Source organism: Mya arenaria, chromosome 9, assembly GCF_026914265.1.
Source record: "Mya arenaria isolate MELC-2E11 chromosome 9, ASM2691426v1".
Classification (NCBI taxonomy): domain Eukaryota; kingdom Metazoa; phylum Mollusca; class Bivalvia; order Myida; family Myidae; genus Mya; species Mya arenaria.
Genome location: NC_069130.1, coordinates 30,248,070 through 30,272,406, shown reverse-complemented (window position 1 = coordinate 30,272,406; position 24,337 = coordinate 30,248,070). Strand labels below are relative to the sequence as shown.

The window sequence follows — 24,337 nt, the reverse complement described above, 5'->3', positions numbered from 1 at the left end:
GTATTACCATTCTCTCAAACAGTTTATGGGTAGCCGGAGGGTTGACGCTTTATACATGATGAATCATAAGCAAGATGTCCATGGCAAACCACACAAAATATGTTCACAATAAGCACTTTGTGTTTGTACACTGTAAATGTTGAGACTGTCATGACACCCATTTTTTTTAATTAAAAAATAACTTGCGGAAATAAATGTTACTAAGAGACCATTATTCCTCACTTGGAAAAAAAACACATTTCAACTCAATGACATCATTCCATATGGTCAAGTATTGTTTTTAGCTCTACTGGCCAAAGGCCAGAAGAGCTTATGCGATGGTAATGTGTACGTAGTATGTGCATCCGTGCGTCCGTGCGGTCTTGCGTCCGTGCGGTCGTGCGTCTTTAAACAATTGCTTGTGAACACGATACAGTCTTCAGTTTTGATTGTATCTCGATGAAACTTGTACAGTATCTAGATATCCATTAGAGCTCGGTTCCTTTCGAAAACCAGCCAGATCTGCCATGCATGCCTAGATTATGGCCCTTGATAGTATAAAAAAATGCTATTGTGTAAACAATTGGTTGTGAACACGATACAGTCTTCAGTTTTGATTGTATCTCGATGAAACTTGTACAGTATCTAGATATCCATTAGAGCTTGGTTCCTTTCGAAAACCAGCAAGATCCGCCCATGAATGCCTAGATTATGGGCCATGAAAGTTTTAAAGAAATGCTTTCTATTTTTAGCCAGGTCTGCATGAGCGAATTCTATTTTTAGCCAAGTTTACATGTATATGTTAATTCAAGTCTAGAGTTAAGGGAGACAATTTGCAAGTCTAGGATTTTGAGAGACAATTTGCTTTTTGCTTCTGCAGTTGATTTTGTGAATTACTCTGCCTTGTTCTTGTTGAAAGCCCAAAGGCCATTTTTTAGCTTTAAGTTCTGTAGTTTGCGCATTCATCTTAACAAAATTGATTGTGAATGTTTAAGTTATGCACCTGGTGTCATTACTGGCCCCACCCAGGGTTCACAGGTTTGGTAAACATAAATCTGGAAAGGTTTGAAAATCTTTTTGTGTGTTCGTGCATCCATCTCAGCACAATTGATAGTGAATGATTGTTCAAATTGATCAATGTTGTCCTAGGATGCCCTTGACTTTGACCTTTTGACCAACTTTTTTTAACTTTTAAAACTACAGAAAATTTTACTATGAGTTCAGTTTTGAAAGCATTTTTTTTTTGTCAGATGACTTTTACTTGGCACATATTAAAATAGTTCATGCAACTAATCTGCTTACGATACTTTCTGGGCTCAGATGTTGAACGTGCTACGTTTTCAGGTAACCCAAACACAAAACATAAACTATATGTCTGTTGCCTTTTACCCATACATACATGCTCTGGATTGATATGACCACAAAAGCCATGCCAGTAGAGCATAGGCCCTTTTGGGCCTCTTGTTTTAGATAAATGGCAAAGCAATGAAAAAGTATAGTGTAGAACGTAACTGTTCTGTACCCTGACAACGATTTAATAAAGTCCAACAGTTCTTCTTTCACTTTCATTTAAATTGAATTGAAGTAAACAGGCACCTGTTTCCGGAGCTTTTTTAGACTTAAGACTATATGTGAAAAATGTTTATCTTTCTGTTATGCATTAAATCCTTAAAGATTCATCTTTTTATTTTAGCTGTTAATTAAAATATATTTGAATGAAATATCATTTTGGATATTTTAGCATTGTTGTTTTTCAAAGCCATTGTAGTAAGCGAAAACTGCCGAAGGTATCCCTTAATTTACATAATGGACAGAGTTATTCCGTCATTGAGTTTGACTGCTGCTAATTAACAAAGTTACTGGTCAGAACTACTTGTCAATTCGGATGTTAATTACACTTGACATGTGTTTATATACTTGAATTGAACAAACAAACATTCATCACATCTCTCACAGTTCTGAATCTGAATCTTATAAAAATAGAAAAGTCACCGCAGTCTAGAAACAACGTACAGGATTTGTTAACAGATATTCTCAGGAATCGTGGAGTATAACATGCTGACATGCACAAATGTTTTTTTCGAAAAACCGGAACAGGTGCGTGATCAATTTAAAAATGCCGAAATATTCAAAAGTGCACTGAAACATTTTGGGAGGTTTTGTTTACTTTTTTTTTTTTAAAGTTAAGGCTTGAACTTGGAAAAAAGTCACTCACTAGAAATATCAAGTGGGCATGAAATTCTACTCGCATTTTCTGAATTTGACTCGCATTTAGTGAGTTTGCGCCACTAAATTTGAACCCTGTGGTTGTCTTTTTAAAAACCAGTTATCAAAAGTGCATTTGAAATACCAACGCCTTTCCCATTGCAATATCTTAACAATTACCATTACATTTGTATATATTCAGATCTCCTTGGAGCAACAGTTATGACCCTCCCCTGGACGATGGGACAGTTCCCTCAGAGAAACTCCGCAAGCTAGAAGTTGACGCCAACTCTGCCTTTGACCAATACAGAGAAATGTATGCCTGAATTGATTTCAATAATTATAATGTATTCCCATGAAGAATTTAATGCTAACGTAGTTCAACAGTGAAAATAGTTAAACTATTTAAGTGTCAGTTTGTACTTAAGTCTGGTTTTATTATAGCCAAACCCAAGTAAGTATAATTTAATCGTTTTAAGTTACACACCACTAATTTATTTCCTTATCCTTTTCAATGTAAATAGGCAATCGTCAGACTGAAAATATGCCATTTCTAGCATTTCACATGTGACAACCATATATTTTCCTAAAATTCAGTTTGAATCCAACTTTTTAAGGAATAAAAAAATGGTATGTGATGTTCCTCCTAAGAAAATTAACTCACATAACCATTAACGTTATCCAATTGCATTAGGCTGGAATTTTCTTTTAGATTTATATAGAAAATGTCTTAACCTGAGCTATTCATCTCTGAGGTCTTTCTGATTGCAGTTATTGGACTAAATTCAAAGTATAACAACTACTTATAAATTGCATAACTCAGAGTCAGTCTTAAATATAGAGAGTGAATCCTGGACCACATACAGGCACTTGTCATTTAGTTATAACCAACCTATAGTTAACCCATTCCTGCATTTTTTATGGAAAGCACTTTCAATATGTCCTAGACCTACAAACATAAATACACCTAAAACTACCTTAATCTTAAAGTCTGTTTTCACACCTTGGTCAATGTTTTGCATGACGTCACACAGTGTGACTCTTTGATCTGAAGCCGATAGAATGTATTTATTCAGTTCAATGCATGCATAAAATGGTGTTTTAATTAACTTGATGAAGGATTTACACTTATGGGCGTAATAAATACGTTTATGACCATTGATTACTACGGATAAATTAATAAGTAGTAAATGCAAACATGAAGAAAAAAGGCAGGTTAAACAAACATGTAAATAAAATGTAAAAATGGTAATTTTCTATGTATTCGGACAGCGAAAAAAATAATTAATTTAAGGTGTCCGAACTCTTAGGTGAATTACGGTAAACACATTTAGTATCTCAGCAAAGACTTCATGTATTGCATTGGGTTAATACAAGTGTTCCTAATCACCCAACCTGCCTAATTAATCTAGTGAAATACATCTTTCTTGAACATAATGCACCTTTATTATTCAATGCTTAAAATTCCTGTTAAGGTTTTGCATGTGAGCACATAAAAGTTAATATCTCAGCTACTATAACTTCATGTTTTGCATTGAGACTTTATACAGCAGTACTCAGCTGCAACTTAATTAAACAAGTTAGTTAAATCTATTTTGCATTCGATGCAAATAATGGCGCTTTATTATTTGACTTAGAAATTCTGGTTAAGGATTTGCATGTAATCTTATTGAAGTCAATATCTCTGCAACTACGCAATTTATTTCATAAGGACTTTGTACAACAGTACACAACCGTCCAACTTACTTAGTTAATCAAGTTTGATTACTGTATTTTTCATTTTATGCAAACTATTGGCCTTTATTATTAGCGTTTTAGAAATTCTAGTAAAGGTTATGCATGTTACCACAATTACATCAATATCTTATCAAATGATCATGTATTGCATTGAAACTTTAGATATGTGCTCCTAACTATCCTACCTACATATTTATTTAAGTTAAATCACTTTATTTTGCATATTTTTTGCATAATGGCCCTTTGTTTGTTTACTTAGAAATTCTGGTTAAGCATTAAAACATTATTCAAGGACTTCAAACCATCAAATCTTCTAAACTAGTCAAGTCAGATTTCATGGCCCTTTTAATTATAATTATGCCCTCCTTCGAAGTAGAGGGGTATATTGCTTTGCACATGTCAGTCGGTAGGTCAGTCAGCCGGTAGACCAAAGCTTGTCCAAGTGATAACTCAACAATTCTTACACATATGATCATCAAACTTGACATGAAGGTTGGGGGCCTGACCAGTAGATGACCCCTATTGATTAAAGGGCTCATCGGGTCAAAGGTCAAGGTCACAGTGATCTTTAATGATAGAAGAATTGTAAAGCTTGTCCGAGTGATAACTCAACAATGCCTAGACCTATGGCCCCCAAACCTGACCTGGAGGTTGGACCTGACCAGTAGATGACCCCTATTGATTTTGGGGGTCATCAGGCCAAAGGTCAAGGTCACAGTGACCTTGAATGATAAAGGGTTGTCTGAGTGATAACTCGACAATGCCTGCATCCATGGCCATCAAACTTGACTTGGAGGTTGGGCCTGACCAGAAGATAACCCCTATTGATTTTGTGGGTCATCGGGCCAAAGGTCAAGGTCACAGTGACATAAAATAATAAAGGGTTGTCCGAGTGATAATTCGACAATGCCTGCTTCCATGGCCCTCAAACTTGACTTGGAGGTTGGGCCTGACCAGTCGATGACCCCGATTTTGGGGTCATCGGGTCAAAGGTCAACGTCAGTGACCTTGAAAGCAAACACAACAATTCATTGACATGAAGGTTGGCCCTGACTAGAAGATGACCCCCTTTTGATTTTAGGGGTCACCCAGCCAGAGTTCAAGGTCACGGTGACCTTTGATGCGAAAAAAGTTAGAAAAGCTTCTCCCAGTGATATCTCAACAATGCCTGGACCTATGATCATTAATTTTGACATGGAGGCTGGGCCTGACCAGTAGATGACCCCTATTGATTTTAGGAGTCATCAAATCAAAGGTCAAGATCACAGTGACCTTGAACGAAAAAAAGCTTGTCTGTGTGATAACTTGACAATGCCTGCACCCATGGCCCTCAAACTTGACATTCAGGTTTTTGGTGACCAGCTGATGACTCCTGTGGATTTGGAGGTCATTGAGTCAAAGGTCATGGTCATAACACACTCTATCCTCACACTTTGAATGGTCTTAATCTAAAAACTGCCTCAACAGCATCCAATGTCAGTGACAAATCAGCTGTCATTTTGGTCTGTGCATATTTCATTCAATTGTCCATATAATCCTGACAACATGGCGCTCGGGGGGGGGCATAATGTTTGTCAAACATTTCTTCTTCTACTTAAGAATTCTGGTTCAAAGTAAGGAAATAGTCCAGTGCGCAGCTTGTATGACAGCTCTTGTTCATGAAATTTTGACATTTTGCGTATTGTAGTCCTGAAGGCAGACAACTAAATTTATTTTTTTAAATAGAAGTAAGTTGTGAAAACTATGAAATGGCATTTTTTGATCAACCCATTAAGATAAATGCATTTAATAGTGATAATATGTGGTAAATAATGAAATGCAATACATTTTGTGCAAAAAATGACACTTCTGCTCACAGCAGTTTGACCCCTAAGCTATTTTATAAATGAATAGACAGAAAATAAGTGAAGAAGTCAAACTAACAGGGATTGTGGTGGTTTTATAGAGATGTTCATATGCAGCGTTTTGTATGTGTCAGGTACTTTGAGGGTGGGGTGTCGTCAGTGTACCTCTGGGATCTGGACCATGGTTTTGCCGGTGTTATTCTTATCAAGAAGGCTGGGGACGGCTCCAAGAAAATCAAGGGGTGCTGGGACTCCATTCACGTCATTGAAGTCCAGGTACATATACTAGCACATAGTGCTTATAAATTACACTGTCAGGTAGTCCCTAATGATTATGGAAACTAGAAAGTTATGTCTAAATGCTGAAATTATACTAATTCAACAGAAAAAGCTAAATAATTTCGAAATATTTATCTAAAACAGCTCTTGCTTGTTCCTGAACTCTCATGAGATCTTTCAGGAAGGTATTTCATGTTATTAAGTTGTGGAACTAATAATAATAACTAATGATAGTAACATGAAGGCATATTAATAACATGAAATACCTTCCTGAAAGATCTCATGAGAGTATAGATTAAACATATTCATTCAGCTCATGAGAGTATGACTAATAATCTTGCAAACTTTTGCAGAATTTAAGAGCCCAATTTTTGGTTATACTTTGTGCAGCGGGAAACAAAACCGCAGATGCACAACTTCATCGTATTGAGAAAATATTGGTCCTTGCTTTTGTGACAAACATGGCATATTAAAATTGCACCATCTGTCTGTCTGGTATTCCATGTCTGGGCTCTAACTTTGTCATGCAGGGAGCGATTTTAAAATTACTTGACACATATGTTTGGCACATAAAGAAGATTTGTCAAGTGCAACCCCATGTCATTTACTTAAGGGTTATGGCCACATTTACATGTTTATTATTATTGAATTCTGTATGTATGCACATAGAGTATACATGAATGTAGCTGGTCGTGTCCGGGCTGTAACTTTGTCATGTAGGGAGAGTTTTAAAAAAATTATTGGCATATGTGTTTAGTACATAAAGAAGATGTGATGGGTAAGAGACCCATTTCTCCCACCTCAGATAAGTAGGTCCAATAATTTAACCATGCTAGATATTCTTATCTTGCCCACGGGCGAAGATAAAATGCCCGTATGGAACTCTTTAATGGTCACCACATTGTAATTACCTCCCTTGTTGAAGACTGTCGTCAGTAGCATCAAGGAAATTTTGTTTAATGGTAATATTTAGAACGCTAATTAATTATTTCTCGCTTCAAATGTCACTATAAAACAGTTTTCACGCACCATTTAAGAAATAATGCTTCATCTCCTTAGAACTATTTAAAAAGACCAATTTGTCTATTAACATTTACTGGATCACTGCGCGCATATCCATGACAACCACGTGCTATCACATATCCATACGCAGTTATTTTCACTAAGCACAAAAGAGTTCCAGCACAAAATACATTTTTACTTAATTTTGTTTAACCGAGGTGGGAGAAAAAGCATCTACCATGGCCGCTTGTGTAAGATAGGTTCATCCCGACCCTTGCGCAGGGTGTTTTGCAGAAACTCGGTTGACCTCGTTTCCGCAAAACACCCTACGCTCGGGTCGGAATGAACCTATCTTGCACTCTCGGCCATGGAAGATACTTATAGTCCCTAACTCTTACCTTGACGTTAACCATTACTCGGGGTCGACATATGCTTTAAGTTTAAAATAGCTCTTCCTGAATGTAGGCATATTAGTAATTGCATAATCCATTGAACTGGATGGCACTTTGGAGGCATTTGATTGCCACTAACTGTGACAGCTCTTGTTAAGATATGCATTTTTGAGATTTCCACTGGTCATTATAAATTTAAACAAGAAAACTTATTTGTCATTGTTATAATAATAAAATAAAAGAGTATTGTATATTAGCTATATAAGTCTCTGATTGTTTTAAAGTTGAAGAATTTAATTCCCTGCGAATGATTTTTCCTGAAAAGTGAGACAGATCATAATTAAAAGGTAAACACAATGAGTAAAATGCTGAAAGTAGTAAACACATTGTTTTTGGACTTGATTGTTTTTGGTGTAATATGGTCCTGCTTTTTATGCCCCCGAAGGTGGACATATTAAAATCGCACCGTCCGTCCGTCCTTCCGTCCGTCCGTGTGTCCGGCTCAATAACTCGTGTCCGGGCTGTAACTTTCCCTTGTATAGACTGATTTTAAAATAACTTGCCACATGTGTTCCACATACCAAGACGACGTGTCGCGTGCAAAACCCGTGTCCCTACCTCAAAGGTCAAGGTCACACTTAGGCTTTATTCACAATGGAGTGCTGCATATAGGACATAGAGTATAGGTTGTCGTGTCCGGCTGTAACTTTCCCTTGTATGGACAGATTTTAAAATAACTTGCCACATGTGTTCCACATACCAAGACGACGTGTCGCGTGCAAGACCCGTGCCCCTACCTCAAAGGTCAAGGTCACACTTGGGTGTTTATTCACAATGGAGTGCTGCATATATAAGGACATAACAGTGTCGGTTGTCAACTATGGGTGGTATTTTTTATGTTAAGAGGCAATTTAAAATAACTTGCCATATGTATTTGACATGTAAAGGCAAGATCAACTTTTCATGTACTGACCTTGTTCATAGGTCAATGTCACAATCGGGGGGATTCGTCACATACTGTGACAGCTCTTGTTTTCCTTCCTTGCATTGAGACCTACTAAACAAAAACATCATTTCGGGTCAAGCTAAAGTGCTGACCAATTAGATGACAATATAGACTTAGATACTGCTGACCAATTACTGACCCTAAAGATAAAGAAGGAACTTCTTACTAATAAAATGAAAGTAGAATGACCAGTTATTTTATATTCTATTATGTACTATCTGTTGGTTAAATATTGATTTTATATTGATATTTTATTTAAGTATTAAAGCTGATATTTTGTTATCTCATAGAGCTTTTAGTTACAGGCCACCAGCAAAATGGCTTACTACTTTCAAGGTCAATCATAATAGTCTTAACGAATGTTCTTAATGAGAACTGAAGTTCCTGATGGTCATATATGTTGACGCCCTACAGTTATTCTAAAAATAAAGAGAAGTGAAATATTTCTGTTACAGTATTGAAAAAAACCCATGTGTTTAGTCAAACATTGCAACACTATGTAAAACTGTGCATGGATTTTATATTCTTTTCAAAAAGCTGCACTGACTAAGGAAATACCTAACAACAATAAATCCAAATCAATCTCTTTTACATGTTGAACATTCAAACCATTCAGACACTAGTCATCCCACTGGTTTACCAGTGGGCGAGTACTTTTATTATTAAGATACTTCTTGTTCATGGCCCTGGCCTCCTTCATAAAATGATGGGAAAAAAATGGAAAAAACCCTGTTATATTCTAAATGTGCTCATACACATAATTAGTACTCATACCCTTTCGTACATATGATTTAGGACTCAAAGTGTTTTGTGATTGTATTCATGCTTTACGTTCTACACTTAAAATTTCCACACTTCAGAATTTCAGAGCCCTTTTGCTTCACCATACACCATGTGAAATTCTTTGTAAATCAGGCAAATACTACAAACATATATATTATATATAGTATTTAAAAGACAAATTGACAAATTTTCGAAGGGATTTCTGACTTTAGGAAAAGACACTTGATTTCAACTGATTGTGTCCTTTCACGATCACTGGGAAATAGGAAGTATCGAGCCCTGAACTAAAGTATGGAATGTAGGTATTTCCTGGAGAATATATCAGGAAGTAAAGTTGTGCAACTGGTAATTTCTATGCTCATTCATTGACTACAGGTGGCATAATGGACCTTGCTTTTGTGACAAATGCAGGCAGTAAGGAGTATTTTTGTCTTATTTACACAGTTATTTTTCAGTATGAAACCATATTCACTATTTTTTATATTTAATATGAAAATTTCAATATTTATCTATTAAATGATGAATATTTTGAACTATAAAATATTTTTTTTTGCTTCCCTGCAGGACAAGTCGAGTGGTCGGAGTGCGCACTACAAGCTGACTTCTACAGTGATGCTATGGTTACAGACGACCAAGGAGGGGTCAGGCACAATGAACCTAGGGGGCAGTCTGACACGCCAGGTGGAGCAAGACTCCACAGTCAGTGAGGCAACATCACACCTTGTCAACATTGGCAAACTTGTAGAGGTAAGCATAGTTAGTTTACCTACTAAATTCAATTGTATAGACCCATGCTTGCAGTGGTGTTATTACATTAATAAAAGAGTATGCAGTGGTGTTATTACATTAATATAAGAGTATGCAGTGGTGTTATTACATTAATAAAAGAGTATGCAGTGGTGTTATTACATTAATAAAAGAGTATGCAGTGGTGATATTACATTAATAAAAGAGTATGCAGTGGTGTTATTACATTAATATAAGAGTATGCAGTGGTGATATTACATTAATATAAGAGTATGCAGTGGTGTTATTACATTAATATAAGAGTATGCAGTGGTGTTATTACATTAATAAAAGAGTATGCAGTGGTGATATTACATTAATTTATCACATGCTTACCCTTGTTTTCCATGTAATATACCCATTACGAATATTTTTATCTTACACATGTGTAAGATAACATATCAGACATTTCTATTGGCTAGACTAATCACACGCAACCTAGATATCCCTCCGCATTGTTTGTAAACAAAATGGTTTAAACGCCAACAAATACTAACCTCAATAATGAAGCGGAAGGACTTCCGGGAGACAAATGGCTTACGAATCATAGTGCCAGAAAGCATCTTGTTCGAAAACTTTCTGATAACAATGTTCCGCCAACCAGATAATGCAGATTACTAGTCACAGAAATATCCAGTCAGTCAACAAATACAGCCACATTAGTGACAAACAACACGAGAACATTTCAAACATCTCCATCTTAACAGGCAATATGCGACCAATGCCATAAAATTTGCTTGCCAGTTTAATCAGCTGTCGGTTACCAAAACACAAATACGAATTCCGCAGCACAGGTTTCTCATCACACGTACGTCCCAAGACGGTAAGAACAGCTTGTTCTCTGGAAACATTCTTGATGGAACTTTTTCAACATCAACATCCATGCAGTGCAGAGTAAGGCTTCGTCGTAATCATCTGCATGTTGTGAAAATCCATGTCCACTAAGAAAACGCTTTAAAGTCATCGTAGAAAGCGACAGCGAATAACTTTTAAATCCGTGCACACAGTAAAACTTGACAGACGATGTAGGTCACATAAACCGCGTAAAAGCATGTACTCTCAGTGTGACGTCATCAAGTTGTGTACTTATTGTGTTTTAATGGTTAAAATTGTTCGTTATTCATGTTGTTCGATATTTTACTACACATGTTTATACTTGTGACTTGTTCAGCGCTTTAGCAGAATAAAAACTTGATAACTGCTAGCTGTTTTTATACGCCCATCTTACGATGGCCGTATTATGGGAACACCCATGGCGGGCGGGCGGCGGGCGGGCGGGCGGCTCCACAATGTTGTCCGCTCTCTAACTTGAACATTTCTCATCCAATTTTCACCAAACTTCATGAAAGTGTTTGTTGGTGAAATATCTAAGTCAAGTTCGATTACCAGCCAAATCGCTCTAGGCACTCCAGAGTTATGGCCCCCTGAATTTGTCAAAATTGGCCATTGTAGCTTTGTCCGCTCTCTAACTTGATCATTTCTCATCCAATTTCCACCAAACGTCATGAAAGTGTTTGTTGGTGAAATATCTCGGTCAAGTTCAATAACCAGCCAAATCGCTTTAGGCACTCCAGAGTTATGGCCCCCTGAATTTGTCAAAATTGTCCATTTTAGCTTTGTCCGCTCTCTAACTTGAACATTTCTCATCCAATTTCCACCAAACTTCATGAAAGTGTTTGTTGGTGAAATATCTAGGTCAAGTTCGATAACCAGCCTAATCGCTTTAGGCACTCCAGAGTTATGGCCCCCTGAATTTATCAAAATTGGCCATTTTAGCTTTGTCTACTCTCAAACTTGAACAGTTTTTATCCGAATTTCACCAAACTTGCTACTATAAATGTTTGTTGGTATATATTCTTGGCAAAGTTCTATAACCAGCCAGGCTCTTCAGGATTATGGCCCTTGAATTGGTCAAAATTTGCCATTTTTGCTTTGTCCACTGTCTAATTTGAACAGTTATCATCTGATCTTCACCAAACTTGCTGAAAATATTTGTTGGTAAAATAAATCGGTCAAGTATGATAATCAGCCAAATGCCCCGAAGCACTTCAGGATTACTGCCCTTGCCATTTAAGCTTTGTCTACTCTCTAACTTGAACAATTCTCATCTGACCTTCACCAAACTTGCTGAAAATGTTTGTAGCTATAAAATCTTTACCAAGAATGTTTGCCGGTATAAATGCTTTGCCAAGTACACACTGATTGTCTCTTGGGTACGATTAAGGATGAATCATCTCTTGGAGACGATTTTTACATGAATGTTATTTTTCAAATCCCGAACACGTTGATCGTCTTTGGGCAGTTTAACTCTTTCAACACCATAAAAGCCAGAGTGTAACATATGACATTTCATGTTGTATGACCTATATAAAAGGAACAGTGTAAATAATGTTGTATAAAATAAAACAAGACTTTAGGTTTGATGCAGTGGTATGAAGAATATTTCCTGAGACCACAGTGTGACTGAATATTTGCTGAAGTATACACCATAGTTTGACAGAACAATTGCTATAGATAATTGAAGAATGTGCCATAGTTCCCTGAAATACAGAAGTACTTGGTAAATACAATTTTGCATGAAACCCTCAGTAAAAATCAAGGGCTTGGTCCCCAAAGGTTCTAAGTGCCTATGAAAATTATAGACATTTTAGCACCTTTTGACTCGAAACCCTCGAATTAAAATAATTTTTTTCTACTGTTGATGCCATATTGTGCCAAATCATTTGCTTCTTGAAAAGCTTGCTTCTCAAAGGGCCAATGTGACAGTAAGTTGTCTTAGAATCCAAGAAATTATTGATGGGCGTATTTTGTGAGTGTCACTCTTGTTTGTCATTTTCATTTGGAACTATTTATATGGCGCATCGTTGACATTCCACTCAGTGTACTTTGACTGTCAAACAATGGGTTTAGAAAGTGGAACGTGGAACTAAATTGGTAATAAAAACACCGTTTTAAGCATGTGATAAAAAAGATCTGACACTCGTTGTCATTTTATACAAGATTTTTATTAAACTCGTCCATGAAAGTTGTTAGTAAGCTCGCCAGAGGCTCGCTTACTAACAAATTTCATGAACTCGTTTAATAAAATCTTGTATTAAATGACAACTCGTGTCAGATCCTATATATAAGAGTATGCAGTGGTGATATTACATTAATATAAGAGTATGCAGTGGTGTTATTACATTAATAAAAGAGTATGCAGTGGTGTTATTACATTAATATAAGAGTATAAAATGCATAAAGTCATCAAAACCCATTTGAAAATAAGAATAAAAACATGGACTGTTGTAGCATTGTATGCAAAACAGGATCAGGATAAAAATGCATGACAAATAACCTTTGTATTTGATGCAATACAATCAGTCTTGTAAATTTATGATAGTCATTGGATTCAAAGTAATAACTTAAAAGCCAGTGAATAGCATCATTAAAAGTGTAGAAAATTTCGTAGGTAACACTGTAATACCTAGTGATGTTATTTGATGTATTTCACACATTATTTTACCAGGATATGGAGAACAAGATTCGCAGCACGTTGTATGAGATCTACTTTGGGAAGACAAGGGACATTGTGAACGGTGTCAGGTCAACCCAACCCCTCCAGGACGAAAAACAGAAGGCCAACTTTCAAAATGATTTATTGAATGCCCTTAAAACCAGACAAACAACATCTTAATGGTGGGAGATGATTTAGTCCGGTAAGTAATAACCTCTCTCTTAAGATAAAAGCTCTTGTGTTTTCCTCATAATTATGCTGAATATACAAATTGCTCCAAATCTGTTGTAAAATCAGGGCATGACCCTTACTTTTGTACCTGAAGGATCACCGATTCCTAAAGATTTGTGACCCGTAAAAAGTAGAGGGTGTCCAGCAAAATGTCAGCAAAAACAATGAATGTGTTTGAACATTTATTGTTTTACAATTAACTTAGAATCATTCTATAATTGCCTGGTGTACAAATCGGCAGTCATTGAAATAATGACAGAATTTACATCGCGAAATTGTGTGACAGAATTCTGGGTCATACTGAAATCCAACAACTTTTCTTTCATTTATTTTCCTGGAACAGCCCTTAAATATTTGTTCTGTAATATGACCTTGATCAAGGGATTTACAGGCCTTTGAACTTCTTTGTGTAAACATTTTCCATTACTTTAATAATCATTTTTTTCTTTATTTCAGTGTCCAATTCCGTTGTACATTTGCAATATATGTTAAGAGATTTGAATGGAACATTAACTACCCACTGTTGGCAGCTTCAAGGAACATTGACAAAATTACTACCTACTGTTGACAGCTTTAAGGAACATTAAACATTAACTTCCCATTGTCGGCAGCTTCAAGGAATGTAAAACATAAACTAAACACTGTCGGTAGCGTCAAGGAAAATTTACTACACACCGCTGGCAGCTTCAAGGATCACATACTACACACTGCCGGCAGCTTCAATGAACATTTACTACACACTGCCGGCACCTTGAAGGAATTGCCAATCGGATACATAGCTAACATGTTTCTCCTTAGAAATACAAAAGTACATTTTCTGGAAGAAGGATGATTAATTATAAATAATGTACTTATCAGTTATTCTTGTTATTTCCCTTGATTTCTATGCTTTGAAATGAGGTATATTTAATATAATATTAAAACCCTCAATGGTCTGGAAAAACTAGGGAGGGACACTTCTTATGATTATTTTTAACCTGTATGTTGATGTTTGTTAAGTTATCTCATGATGCAGAAATAATCATTATACTACAGTGCTGTGTATGGTTTCTTTATGGCATTGCTGAAACCAAATTAGCTTTATTTCATTATGATTGATAAATGGATTCTCTGTATGTCCTAGTTTTTGTGTCATCAAAAAAGGTGACATATGGGTATAACTTTTGGTGTCTATTGCAGTGAGATCATTGACAATCCTTGTGTAGACAAATAACATAAGTTTTTAATTTCCAATCATGATGTAACTTGTTGATAATGTTTGTGGGCATAATGTCAAGGTCAAATTCAATCATGGTTGATACCACCTACGCAGTTTTAGAGTTGTGCCCCTTTTACATTAAACGATAGTAGGAGTAAACATGTGCAGACATTGACTTAGGTATGCATTACTTTATCATGATTGAACTAGCTAGTTCTGTATGCTTAACCTTTTAAGATTAAATTGCTCAAGTTACACCAGAGTTATGTCCCTTTTACATAAAAAACAGCTAGCCTACATACTGTCAAATGGTAAGATTAACATACAAAGCTGTCTTGCTCCTTTTACATTATATTTGGTGTTCCAATTGGTTTGACTTTATGGGCTCACACAGGCAACACATCCAATTTTGCGTAATTCTAATTGTTAGCGTTTCAAAAAACTACTCTTGGTACTATAATATTTGTTTAAGAAGTTCTTTCAGTGTTAATATACGGTATTGCAGTTTGATGATAAATATATTTATGATTTGATAATTCCTATAACTCGGGCTAAAGTTTTTGTCAAGCTATGCCCCTGATGGTCTGCAAACAGTCCAGCATTGGCACTAGCCTTTGGTGCTCTTGTTTTTAAATGTCTCTATTCTACAAGGACCTTCTTTTGGGTCACAGAATTACGCACTTAGGTGAAGAAAATGTTCTGCTGCAATGTGAATTTGTAAAAAGTGTTTATTGCAACCATTTCCTTTTTACCAGCACACAATAATTACAATTTCTTACTTTTCATAGAAAATTGACGTTTGGGGAGCATCCATAGCTTCCAGCAATACTCTTGTTGTTAAGAGTACTGTGTTGTATGATTTTCCCAAGTTAAGGAGAACATTCTCTTAACCATCTCCTAGCCTTTGTCAAATCATGTGTATTTTCAATTTTCAAATTGTGTGGTTGTCATGAGCAGATGTGCAAGATGTATTAAATTATAACTTTGTGTATTCATTCATGTTTATTGTATATGCCTTGATTCCTCTTGGGTAATACATTTTAAAATAATGACCTATATATGAATAAAATGTAAACTTTGACTTTTAAATCAGTTGTTAAAGTTTTAAGGCAGATTTTTTTTTCAAACAAACACAATGTTGGATAAGTGGAAAGACAGCTGCTTGATCAGCTTGATCAGCTGTACTAATGTCGTTTACCAGACAGCGGCTTGATCAGCTGTACTGATTTCATTTACCAGACAGCAGCTTGATCGGCTGTACCGATGTCATTTACCAGGCAGTGGCTTGATCAGCTGTACCGATGTCATTTACCAGGCAGTGGCTTGATCAGCTGTACCGATGTCATTTACCAGGCAGTGGCTTGATCAGCTGTACCGATGTCATTTACCAGGCAGTGGCTTGATCAGCTGTACCGATGTCATTGGCAGCGGCTTGATCAGCTGTACGATGTCATTTACCAGACAGCGGCTTGATCGGCTGTACCGATGTCATTTACCAGGCAGTGGCTTGATCAGCTGTACCGATGTCATTGGCAGCGGCTTGATCAGCTGTACGATGTCATTTACCAGACAGCGGCTTGGTCGGCTGTACCGATGTCATTTACCAGGCAGCGGCTTGGTCGGCTGTACCGATGTCATTTACCAGGCAGTGGCTTGATCAGCTGTACCGATGTCATTGGCAGCGGCTTGGTCAGCTGTACTGATTTCATTTACCAGACAGCGGCTTGATCGGCTGTACCGATGTCATTTACCAGGCAGTGGCTTGATCAGCTGTACCGATGTCATTGGCAGCGGCTTGATCAGCTGTACGATGTCATTTACCAGGCAGCGGCTTGGTCGGCTGTACCGATGTCATTTACCAGGCAGCGGCTTGGTCGGCTGTACCGATGTCATTTACCAGGCAGCGGCTTGATCGGCTGTACCGATGTCATTTACCAGGCAGTGGCTTGATCAGCTGTACCGATGTCATTTACCAGGCAGCGGCTTGGTCAGCTGTACTGATTTCATTTACCAGACAGCAGCTTGATCGGCTGTACCGATGTCATTTACCAGGCAGTGGCTTGATCAGCTGTACCGATGTCATTGGCAGCGGCTTGATCAGCTGTACGATGTCATTTACCAGGCAGCGGCTTGGTCGGCTGTACCGATGTCATTTACCAGGCAGCGGCTTGGTCGGCTGTACCGATGTCATTTACCAGGCAGCGGCTTGATCGGCTGTACCGATGTCATTTACCAGGCAGTGGCTTGATCAGCTGTACTAATGTCGTTTACCAGACAGCGGCTTGATCAGCTGTACTGATTTCATTTACCAGACAGCAGCTTGGTCGGCTGTACCGATGTCATTTACCAGACAGCGGCTTGATCGGCTGTACCGATGTCATTTACCAGGCAGCGGCTTGGTCGGCTGTACCGATGTCATTTACCAGGCAGTGGCTTGATCAGCTGTACTAATGTCGTTTACCAGACAGCGGCTTGATCAGCTGTACTGATTTCATTTACCAGGCAGTGGCTTGATCAGCTGTACCGATGTCATTGGCAGGGGCTTGATCAGCTGTACGATGTCATTTACCAGGCAGCGGCTTGGTCGGCTGTACCGATGTCATTTACCAGGCAGCGGCTTGGTCGGCTGTACCGATGTCATTTACCAGGCAGCGGCTTGGTCGGCTGTACCGATGTCATTTACCAGGCAGCGGCTTGGTCGGCTGTACCGATGTCATTTACCAGGCAGCGGCTTGGTCGGCTGTACCGATGTCATTTACCAGGCAGCGGCTTGGTCGGCTGTACCGATGTCATTTACCAGGCAGCGGCTTGGTCGGCTGTACCGATGTCATTTACCAGGCAGCGGCTTGGTCGGCTGTACCGATGTCATTTACCAGGCAGCGGCTTGGTCGGCTGTACCGATGTCATTTACCAGGCAGCGGCTTGGTCGGCTGTACCGATGTCATTTACCAGGCAGCGGCTTGGTCGGCTGTACCGATGTCATTTACCAGGCAGCGGCTTGGTCGGCTGTACCGATGTCATTTACCAGGCAGCGGCTTGGTCGGCTGTACCGATGTCATTTACCAGGCAGCGGCTTGGTCGGCTGTACCGATGTCATTTACCAGGTAGCGGCTTGGTCAGCTGTCCCGATGTCATTTACCAGGCAGCGGCTTGGTCAGCTGTCCCGATGTCATTTACCAGGCAGCGGCTTGGTCAGCTGTCCCGATGTCATTTACCAGGCAGCGGCTTGATCAGCTGTACCGATGTGACCCGATGTCATTTACCAGGCAGCGGCTTGGTCAGCTGTACCGATGTGATTTACCAGACAGCGGCTTGATCAGCTGTATCGATGTGATTTACCTTGCAGAAATTACAATTTCTTACTTTTCATCCCACATTTTTTTATTTTCTCTGCTCCGAATTTTACCCGTTGATTAAAATAAAACGTCGGGGAAAGAAAGACAACTGTTTCCAACTAAACTTTTCATCGTTTCTATAGCCTGTCTATAACTCATCCAATCGTAAGCGCTGATTTTGTATTCAGACGTTTGATTGGACAACAACGCTTGAAGAAACATGAAGAAAAATTTATTTTTTACAACAGAGCGTCTATCGACTGAGATGTAATTAGGAAATAAACATGGTGACGGTGCCGGTGGAGGAAGACGTGTTTTAATATCACTGTTTTATTCTCAAAAGTTTTATGTTATTTTATACTCACGAAGATTAATAAAAGGAGGAGGGAAGTTTTCGTAACATATATGAAGCGGACGAGTGCAATAACTAAGCCATTTAATTGTCTGGACTGCCGATAAATACCTAAATAACTTTGGTGCATGTCCGAGCGATAGAACAATAGCGGCCGCCATCTTGAATTTTTATACATTTTAAAGTTTTAACTGACTTTTAGTCGTCTGTTTAGAGTGTGGTGCACAAACTACATAACTTTTAGTAACTATTAGTAACCCCAGTAAATTTTAACGTGATTTTTACATAAATAAGACGTTATTTTATTATTGATATTGTCCTAATTGTCATTGTAACTGTAATATACACTGCTGGGTGGTGGGGTAAAGGCAGACCGACGTGCAGCCGGGAGAGGACCGTGAATAAAGGCATGGCGTGTGCTATCAGACTGAGGGGCGAGGCGACGAATGATGGTCCAGTCACCAGGAGGAAGGATGAGTTTGAGCTCAACATGGACAAGGCGCTCAAGAAGAAACTGGCAGCAACCAAGAGGTTAGAGAATTTGTCTTATGAACTGAAGGATGGAGGCTTAGTGATAGACGCTGACGCAGTGACTTTTGAATTACTGAGATTCGCAATGAAACGCTTCTATGCTAGGTACCCCACTGATAGGGGAATAGCTTCGGTGACAGTCACCACAGATAAAACTGGCAATAACATTACACAAGAAATGTACAGAGTCAAGAACAATGATAAACAATACACTGTAAACGCTTATACTTCAACATGTCGGTGCTTAGTGAATGGTAAAAATATGGAAACATTTTTGAACAATGATCTTGAATCCATACATGATCTCGTGTTAGCAATTTGCGATAACAACAACCTAAATTTGACATCCTTGAACCAGAAGCTAGCAGAATCACTACAGCAGATTCTCAGAAATAAGGCTCCAGAAAATCTAGTACCGGCTATTGCAGCAAAGAGTCAAGAGACCACAGTGTGTCCAAAATGTAATAGGCAGTGTAAAACCAGAAGTTTTCTGTGCGATATAGGGCACCATTGGATCCACTACAAATGCGACAGCCTGACAGACAACCAAATAGAGGCCATAGAAGGTAATCCAGAAACCGCACATTCATGCAAATCCTGTCAGAAGACCACGAGAAGTACTATCCGACTCCCGAAGACAAGTAGCACAAGTAATGTTGCCCAGGAAATCATGAACGAATGTTATGATGCGAGGTCAGGACAGATTATCCCCAAACTGCAGCCAACCTCAGTCTCCACTCCTGAAGTAACAGATATTCAACCGAGGGCAGTAGTACCATATTCTGCTGCGACAACAACCAGTCCCATCTCTACACAATCAGAGACCCGAGCGAGCCAACTACAATCAAGCGTACCTACCGCAATCCATGTTAGTAAGTCTCCTGTCCAGGATACTAATGATCAGGGTCCAGCTGCAGAGAAACTAACTGACATTAGACAGAGAGAACAGAAGTGTAAGAAGAAAGAAGAGCAGCTGACCATAAAAGAAAAGAAGCTGAGTGAGAGAGGCCGAGAAGTAAACAAAATGGAAGCATATGCCAAACAGCTTGAGGCAAGAAATGAGGAGCTTATGAAGACTATCAGAACCTTACAGGAACAGATTGAACAACTGAAATGTAAAAACCCTATTGATACAAAAGTCTACCCTTCAAGAGTGAATGAACAGAGATTTAATGAGAAACCCAGTTATAGAGAAGGGGATCAACTTAACCACAGAATTCATAAACTTACCGATAAAATTACGGACATAGTGCTCGCTAGGTTGGAAACGGATATAAACAAAATAGAAGATACACTGTTTAGACCTGATAAACAGACTGCTTATGCTGAACATAGTCCTGAACCATCTGCAAGTGACCATCCTCAAAAAGCAAAAAAACCCATTGATGGCGTCTATATAGACCTGACCAGCGATGAAGCACATCAAGAATTCAGAGAGATTCACCCCCACCAACAAAACCTACCCACTCAAAATCAAAGTACAGCAATCAACACTGAGCGGTTTGTGGGACCACCACTTCACTACGCAAAACCACAGGCTATACATACACAGCAGCAGGCAGCCAGCAGACCCAGGGCACCAACTCTAGTACATAATCCGATTCCGGCCCCAGTGCAGCAGCATATATCTCCATTCATGACCCAGACAGCACCTACAGTCCAACACCATCTGACGCACCACACGGGCAACCATGTTCCAGTGCAACCCACTATCGGAGACCAGTGGATCCCAACCCCTACATACCAACATACAGCTCCTCATACTCCGCAGGTTACATCTACAGAACAGCAGTCTTTTTTGTACCAGCGCCCCCTATGGATGCACCACAGGTAGCAGAGGGCCCTGACGAAGCGCCAACTTTGCGGATAGCTTCTTTTAACTGTAAAAATGTAAAAACTAGTGTTTTAACCATACATGAACTACTTGAGACCCACGATTTCTTGTTAATCCAAGAACATTGGCTGTTCCACTCACAGGTCCACTTGTTAGGCGAGATCGATGAAGATGTGTGCTATTCCGGCAAAGGTGCAGATATGAACGAACCTATCCTGCCAACTCAAATTCCAAGGGGATACGGAGGTGTAGGGGTACTGTGGAAGAAGGAGCTGGACTCACATGTGCGGAAGATCGAAGATGGGGGTCCTAGAGTCCAAGCAGTTCATATACACCGAGGTAGCAACGAGTTGGGCCTGCTAATTATGTCTGTCTACCTTCCTACAAGAGGCATCTCCGGCAATACAAATGACTTCTGTGACACTATAGACCAAATCAGAGAAATCTGTTTAAAACATATAGATAACTCATATATTCTTATAGGAGGAGACTTGAATGAAGCGCTAGACCACAGCGTAGGCGGTAAAAGGCGTGACTATTTGTGTGATTTCCTAGAAGAATTGGACCTGAAGTGGCAAACGACAGGGAAGACATACATCTCTCCTAGTGGTAAAGACTGCTCAGAAATAGACTATTTTCTAATGAACATTATTGATTCCCTTTTAGTGCAAAGGAAAAACATTCTACAAGATATCTGTAACAACACGTCAGATCATTATCCAATCAGTTGCGAGATACAGTGGACCAAGCCTGCTCATAGGAAAGAAACAGTAAAAAACCTGACAGTGTCCAGAATTAATTGGAACCGTGTAGATACAGACCTGTATGCAGCCTTTATAGACTCGGGATTAGACCATGTAAACTTAACACCCGTTGAGGATCTTGGCGTAGACAATACCCTGAAGACACTATGCCATCTGATGGAAGACTCAGCTACCAAGTCCAGTAAACCAATAAGACCGGTGAAAGCAAAGCCAAAACTACGTATCTGGAACTCTGAAATAAAGCTATCATTAGAATCGATAAAACTCCACTATAAAAACTGGAAAAAAGTAGGAAAACCTACTGAAGAAGACAATCCTCTGTTGATAAAACGACAAGAGAGCAAAAAGAAATTCAGAAGTGTATACAGACAGAATCTAGCAAACAAGGACAGGTTGGAGAAACAGAAAATACTAGAAGCAAGACAGTCCGACTCCAAACTCTTCCATAGATTGGTCAGCGCACAGCGAAAGAAAGGGAGTGTCTTCATTAATGACCTGCATGTGGGAGAAAGAAGATTCCCAGAAGAAAATATCCTAGAAGGCTTCAAGCAGCACTTTGAGAGCCTCGCCCAAGAGAGCAGTAATGACCTGTACGACGACCAGTACCACTCTCTGGTTAAAGAGGATGCATTAGCCATGTCCGAACTTGCGTCTAGCAAAGAAGTTATTCCGGTGACACGTGAAGAGGTGCTACAAGCAATTGGCAGTATCAACACTGGGAAGTCGCCAGATATCTACAACATCACTATTGAACATATCCTTAAAAGTGGTAACGCTGAAACCTCAAAGCTGATTAATGTGATATTAGATATTGTGAACTGTATAATTAGAACAGGAAAGTACCCTAATACACTAAAATCAGGTCTTCTCACACCTATCTTCAAGAACAAGGGTTTGGCAAACATCTCGTCGAATTATAGAGGAATAACTGTACTACCAGTGCTTGGAAAAGTTGTTGAAGCTGTCCTCCGGGCCCGTATAGCGCCACGTATAGAGGCAAGACAGAACATTGTCCAAAGAGGTTTCACGAGAAATGCTTCTCCTTTGAACTCTGCATTCATCGTCGAAGAGCTGTATAGAGAAACCAAAGACAACAAGGAAACCCTGCACTTGATCCTGCTAGACGCAAAGGCGGCATTCGATGTAGTAGACCACAAACACCTGCTGAGAAGACTATACCAGATGGGGATTGACGACAAGCATTGGTCACTGATAGAAAGTTTTCACCAGAATGGCTCCGCGGTGGTGAAATGGAAGGACCAGCTCTCCGAGAAGTTCCAAATCAACCAAGGTGTACGCCAGGGCGGCATCCTGAGTACAGACCTGTATAAAGCGTATGTGAACCCCCTCTTGGATAGACTGCAGGGCACACACCATGGACACAGTATTGGCAATATCAGATGTGCGGCAAGTGCCTGTGCCGATGATGTGTGCTTGGCAGCCAGAACACCTGACAGAGCTCAGCTCCTGCTGGATATTTCCACAGACTTCGCCAACATGGAGAGATACATACTGCAACCTACGAAAAGTGTGCACATTCCAGTAACCAATGGAAAGAAACCGGATGAACAAAAATACACGATTAACAACAGAGATATTCCTACTGTTAAAAAGGCTACTCATTTAGGTATCATCAGAACAGAATCCTTGGCCAGTAATCAGAACGAGAATATCGAAGAAAACCTACGGAAGACTAGACGGGCATCATACAGTTTGTTTGGAAGTGGTCTTAGGGGCCATGATGGTCTTAACATTAGGACGCTAGTGCATCTCTACAGGACATATATATCACCTGTTCTACTATACGGACTAGAACTGATCCAGCCGAGTGCCGGTCAAACTGACAAACTTGAAGTGTTCCAGAAGAAATTCCTGAAACAACTACTGCAGTTACCAAACAACACAGCAAATCCGGCGGTGTACCTGATCACAGGATTATTACCAGTAGAAGCTCAAATCCATATCCGAACATTAACTTTTCTTTATAACTTGGCTGCACAGGATCCATGCAGTATTGAAAGACAGCTATTGGAAAGACAATATGCTATGAAAACAGTCGACAGCAGCAGCTGGGTTATATGTGTGCAAAAAATACTGTGGAAATATGACCTTCCATCTCTGGGTGAGTTCCTAGAACAACATACTACTAAAGCCAGTTGGAAAACTCAAGTATATACAGTAATAAACAAATACTGGGGAGAGAAGATATCCCATAGTTTGAAACTTTACAAGTCATTACAATACCTGGCAGATGACAGTTACATCCCAGGAAATGTACATCCACTCTTCAGAATCGACTACACCGCACGGGAAAGCGAAAGGTTAAAACCAAAGCTGAAGCTGGCAACAGGAACCTACATTTTACAGACTAACAGAAAGAGTTTCAACCAGCATGGAGTCCCAGATACCTGCACGCTGTGCAACTCCGAAGCCGAAACAGCTGAGCACTTTGTGTTAACCTGTCCAGTGTTAGAGGGTGTCCGCAGGCCAATTCTCAGTGACATCATCTCGGAACTGGACCAGACGTTTAACATCGATTTTGCAGCGCAGAGCAACGCCCTCAAGATACAGTACATACTCAAC

General features: G+C 39.3%; 1 protein-coding gene across 1 annotated transcript in view; it reads left to right on the top strand.

Annotated features, from left to right (window-relative positions):
- The window catches only part of LOC128246814 (F-actin-capping protein subunit beta-like), a 47,652-nt gene extending 31,633 nt beyond the window's left edge, over positions 1-16,019 (top strand). The window contains exons 4-8 of the mRNA XM_052965268.1: positions 2,387-2,500; positions 5,900-6,041; positions 9,792-9,974; positions 13,522-13,711; positions 14,197-16,019. Coding sequence (XP_052821228.1) covers positions 2,387-2,500; positions 5,900-6,041; positions 9,792-9,974; positions 13,522-13,689 — 607 coding nt within the window. The 3' untranslated portion in view covers positions 13,690-13,711; positions 14,197-16,019. The remainder of the gene's footprint in view (positions 1-2,386; positions 2,501-5,899; positions 6,042-9,791; positions 9,975-13,521; positions 13,712-14,196) is intronic.
- The last annotated feature ends 8,318 nt before the right edge of the window (positions 16,020-24,337 follow it).